The sequence below is a fragment of the Pochonia chlamydosporia genome, chromosome 5, assembly GCF_001653235.2.
Source record: "Pochonia chlamydosporia 170 chromosome 5, whole genome shotgun sequence".
In the NCBI taxonomy this organism is placed as follows: Eukaryota; Fungi; Ascomycota; class Sordariomycetes; order Hypocreales; family Clavicipitaceae; genus Pochonia; species Pochonia chlamydosporia.
The window spans coordinates 1,514,986-1,520,390 of record NC_035794.1 but is presented as its reverse complement, the minus strand read 5'-3'; the positions used below and the strand labels follow the sequence as shown (position 1 = coordinate 1,520,390).

Here is a 5,405-nt window from a genome sequence, read left to right as displayed (position 1 = left end):
CTTCTGTCTCTCTTTCTCTCTCTCTCATTGTTTCATTACTTTCCCTTTTCTTTTTGTTCCCTTTCCTAATCTGTCATGTACTCCCTGGCCCATTACAGTGTCGTGCATAGCATAGGGAAATGTCAGCACATATATGTACCCTTATGCACCTTGACTCATGGGCAGTCGACACGAATTGGCAATCATCATCAACCAAACTAGGATAAACGCCCGGCGGATTTCACACCGCGACTAATAAGGCGGGGAGAAAGAAGGGCAATCGCGACGGCGAGCTCGTTTGTTTCTCCCGAAAAAAGTTTCTGGAGTGGGACACAGTATCGTGACGTAGGATGAACTGCTGCAGCATTGCTCATATATGTTCTCATCGTTAGCTATCAACTACCTGGCTACCCAGCCAGCGAAACCTGGTAAATCTGATTGTGTCAAGTAGTAGACAGCCAGGCTACATCTTCACATTGACAGTTCTGCAGGTCCCGCTCCATGGTTCGACTGCCGTGTAAGCCACCTCATCCACCTTCAGTCTAGATCTTTCGGGGATAATCCACCTTCAGTCTAGATCTTTCGGGGATAAGCACCCCAGACGCCTCGATATGTGCGGCTATCCAAAGCTTTCGATCTTGTGAGGTGCTTAATTGGAAGCTATGATATTCTGACAAGTGCAGTGAGGGCCGTGTCGTGTGACAAATCCATGTATATATAAATACGAGTGCGGCTATACTAAGAATTGTGTCAACGGAATATAACCTGTACTATCTCTCTGCATCAGCGGAGCGTTCCCTTTTGCTGGAATGACCCAGCGGTCATTTTCTTTGATAAATCGCCTCGCCTATTTCAATCTCCTGCCATGATTCTTTACAAAGCATCTAGATCAAAATGGCAGCACCAATACCAGACTATTTTGACCTAAATTGGGCTGTTCTCAGCACAATTGGTATAACTTACTTTTTCGTTGGCATCATGGTAGCTGGTATACGAGGCAAAATCTCAGCCATCATCCTAGTGCCGATGATTGTTTCCGCTGCGTGTGCCCTCGCAAACGGCTTGATATACTACCAGGCTTATACACAACCGCCGCCGGTCAAGCAGGCTGTCTCTTTGATATTCCAGGATATTTCTTGGATGGTAAGTGACGTGTGAGCTGCATTGCACACTTTTCATTTCTGTCTAGGCATGGAAACAACCGCCAAGATCCCATATAAACTGAGCTATCGGGAAGCTTCTAACATTTTGGCGTCTGAATCCATTTAACTACAACTCAACTAACTATAACCCCTTTTGCCTATTTTAATAGATTCAGGAAGCTGGTCTTCCCTTCTACGGCTACATCATTGTAACCAACATCATCTCCGGCCACGAGCGAGTCATTTTCCTCACGCTCTTTTGGGTACTCATATTCATTATTGTGGGCATTCGCGCCGCCATAATCGCAGTCAACACTTGCGTTATTCTCGATAAAACCGTTCCCGTTGCCGTCTACTCCACTATTATGAACCGTCTACATATAGGCTACTTCTTGCCCATCGCCTTAGCTGAGTCTGTAAGCGCATTCTTCTTGATCAAGAGATTCCGCACGACCATCAAGTCGTCAATATCGTCTGGGATAAACGCCGGAAAGCTATTTTGCTACCTTATGCGTAGTACGGAGATGCGCGTTGCAACACTAGCACTCGTTGGCATCTCGCGCACTATTACTTTCTCGTTTCATGTAATTGGGAATGAGAAGGGTATTGCTAGACAGCTCGATCTATTCGTGTATACGCTCACGTCTATATTCCCTATTGTCATGTTGTGAGTTATCCCTCCGAATATGACTACTTTGGTACTACACTTGTGCTAATGGGAAGTGGTAGCATTGACACAGTTTCCACGCGCAGACTATCCGCAGAGGACAACAACGAGAGGTTTAACGTGTTCGTCGGCCCTACCGTGTCGTGTACCGCTGTTGGGAGCCCTGACCTTGATGCGAGGAAGCACTCCACTATGAATCACTACGAAGACATTGAGATTTCAGCAGTTTAGCATCTTGATCGCGCATTCGATACGTGTTCAGGGCAACTGTTATCAACTGTCATCATGCCTACCCTTGTCTTGATAGTAATTGCCAATTATGTGTTTCTTCGGTGTCACTTTGGGGAATGGAAGCCGGCAATCTTCCACTCATATACATGGCACAGGCGATCGGAGTTTGAGCAACTTGATCCGGCCGACGGGCAAAACAAGATGAGATTTGGGATGGAGTTTTGTGGAAAGTCACAGTGCTTCTGGAGCTGGTTGTCACTCTAACGAAAACATGTGATGTAAATATTTGATGGTACGTGATAGAACTGTTGTTTGAACGTATGCTGACATGTGGGATCGGACTCAACATTTCACGGGTGTATAATATGTCACTTCCAAACGATATGATAATGACCAAAAAAAATCTGGAGCTGAAAGTACATTGAGGTTGTGATAGACGGCGTCCTATACATTCTCAAAGAAACTTACGGCTGGGTACTTTGGACTGGCAAAAGGGAATGGTCTAGTGGTGCAGAGAGATAGTCCAATGTATCCCATTGACAAAAAATACAACAGCGCGACCACCCGATGGAGTTCATCTCATCATCAACGCGTTACCGACTACACTTGGCAGGGTCTCCAAGCTACAGTGATCAACCGGAATGCTTCAATTTAAAGTCGCCCGCAATTATTCCGTCTGGTTCACTTTGAGACTTCTCATGCTCAACCATTAGATACGAGCGCATGAATCCTCTCCAGGGCCGACAGACACTGTCTTGAATTCCGTCCGTCTAGACCATTTCCGAAACCTAACGGCCAGGCGATGTCTGGTCTAGACTCGATTCCGTGGCCACGACCTGGTCGTCTCCAACGTACATATCTTCACTCGTGTCTTAAGATCGGGGTGGTTGCAGCTGGCATATTCGTGTGAAATCGCCGACGAAGCGATTCGGATTCCTACTACCTCGCACATGGACATCAAGTTCCAAAGGGCGAGATTTCTGAATAAGAGTTTCATATCGACATTGACGTGTCCTTCATTGGACCACAGTGAGAAGCGGCTGGCAGATTTCATTTTTTCCTTCTGTTTGGAGGGGCACGACGTTACATGAGCGACGGGGTGAACTGCATCGTCAATGTGACCGATTAGACTTACTATGCTTTTTGACTGAGAATGTCTGGCTTAGAATGCTAAGTCATTTACAGTAATATATACCGACCAAGACAGTACTTCTTAAGCGTTAATATCCCCTAGCTGTTGAGAATTCTTCAAAGCCTTCATCTATTCTACTTGGTGGTATTAGCAGACAACTCACGCTTACCTATACATACGTCTATTTATATCTCGCAAAGATACTTGTATTTTGCTCTATTCAAAGAAATGAAGCCTTCTCTCTTGGCCCTGATCACCCTAGCGACTACTGTTAGCGCGAAGGCGTAGTGCCCAAACACGACAATGGCAAGAACTGGAAGTTTCTTGGCAAATGTGACGATCTTAGTGGCACCCCTGGCCAGGAAGGCGGACGCGTCTGCAACAGACTTTGTCAAGAGGACGGTTGGCGTTGCGGAGGTTGCGGAGGTTGGACTTGGAATTCTTGTTGGTGCTGCAACCATCAATGTGACTTATCGTAGGGGAAGATTAGTGCTGCATGGATGGCACAATCTGACTCAAATTTAGTAAACAGACGGATACACTCAATACGCTTCTTGAATGAGAATGTGTCGTTTGGAATGCCAAGTAATTTACAGTAACATATACAAATTCACGCAATTTTCCCTAAGCGCTAATATCTCCAGATTGTAGAGAATATAAAGCCTACATATATCCTGCTTGGTACTATTGGCAGACAACTTCCCCTTACCTATACACACATCTATTCCTTCCAATACTCTTGTATCGCATAGATATCTGTTCCTTGGTCCCTTCGAAGAAATGAGGCCTTCTATCCTTGCCCTGGCCACATTGGTGATCACTGTCAGCGCCAACTGCAGCAGCAGTTTGCTAGACTTCTACAAACCCTCGGAATGGGAGGACATTGGAAAATGTGATAAACTCAGTAGCAACACTGGCTCAAAGGGAGGAAAGGTCTGTAATGACCTTTGTCGGAACAAGGGCTGGACTTGCGGGGGCTGCGGAGGCTGGCTTTGGAATACTTGCTGGTGCTGCAACCATGACTGCATCTATTAAGGAGACACTGGTGCCGTGTGGATAGGAAAACTTGATTCAATTTATTGAACAATCGAGTATATTTGGTATAGTTTTTGACTGAAAATTTCTCATCCGGAATCTTATGTGGCTCGCAGTTATGTATACGAATCGACGTAATACTCCTGAAGAGTCCACGTCCCCGGCTCTTAGAGAATACTGCAAAGTCCGTGTATCCTGCTCGGAAGAATGGGCAGACAAATCACCTGTGTACACATTCATTCTAATCTACACTTCTATCTGTAAAGCACGCATAGATCATTATATCTTACCCTCTTTAAACAATGAAGTCGACTCGCTTGGCCCTGACCACTTTAGTGATCTCTGTTGGTGCCCTTTGCGACGGATATCGTCGATCCGGCTGAACGAACATACATAACTGCGAGTTCTGCGGTGCCAACAACACTCAGTGCAATACGGCTTGTCAAAATAAGAGCTTTAATTGCGGCAGGTGCGGGAGTTTTACTTTGTTAAAGTTATTAGTGCTGCAATGATAATTACTAGAAAATGCATCTGCTGTAGTAATTCAGGTGGAGGGATGAGTGGCGTGTGAATAGAAAAGCTTGACTTACATCAACCACACGGCTAAATAGACTCAATATGGTTTTGGGATGACTGAGAATGTCTCGTTCGGTGTGCTACGTGACTCACAGATCAACGTAATACCTCTAACTGACAACATCTCCTGGCCTTTCAGAAACTTATATAAAGCTGACCTCCAACCCACACGGTAGCATTACCAGACAACTCCTGTATACACACACTCATTCGATCCTACGCTTCTATCTATAACGCACGCATAGATATATTATTCTTCGTTCCCTTTAAAAACATGAAGACCTCTCTCTTGGCCTTAATCACCTTAGTTGTCACTGTCAGCGCCCGTTGCAACGGCTTTGCTAAAGATGACTGGAAGAACTTAAGAACATGCAAGGGCAACTCTAATAGTTGCCATGGGGATTGCCAGCGGGCGGGCTATGCTTGCGGAGGTTGCGGCGATTTATTTTACAGTCAATGTTGGTGCTGCAACGACGATTGCTAGGAAAAGGGGCCAGCTACAGCGGCTCACATGGAAGGATTAGTGCCGCGTGGTTAGGACAACTTAAGTCAGGTTCGTCGAATGGTTGGGTCTGGTACGATGTGGCTTGGGATGGCGAGTTGCTATCGCGAAATGCCTGCTCGGCTACATGGCAGAAGAAAT

General features: G+C 45.8%; 1 protein-coding gene across 1 annotated transcript; it reads left to right on the top strand.

Annotated features, from left to right (window-relative positions):
• Window positions 1-873: 873 nt before the first annotated feature.
• VFPPC_05762 (hypothetical protein) lies at window positions 874-2,019 on the top strand (the record flags this gene model as incomplete). The annotated part of the gene is made up of 3 exons (XM_018284903.1): window positions 874-1,122; window positions 1,292-1,788; window positions 1,851-2,019. The coding sequence occupies 3 exons, from the start codon at window positions 874-876 to the stop codon at window positions 2,017-2,019; spliced, it is 915 nt and encodes a 304-aa protein (XP_018141810.1).
• Between the last annotated feature and the right edge of the window lie 3,386 nt (window positions 2,020-5,405).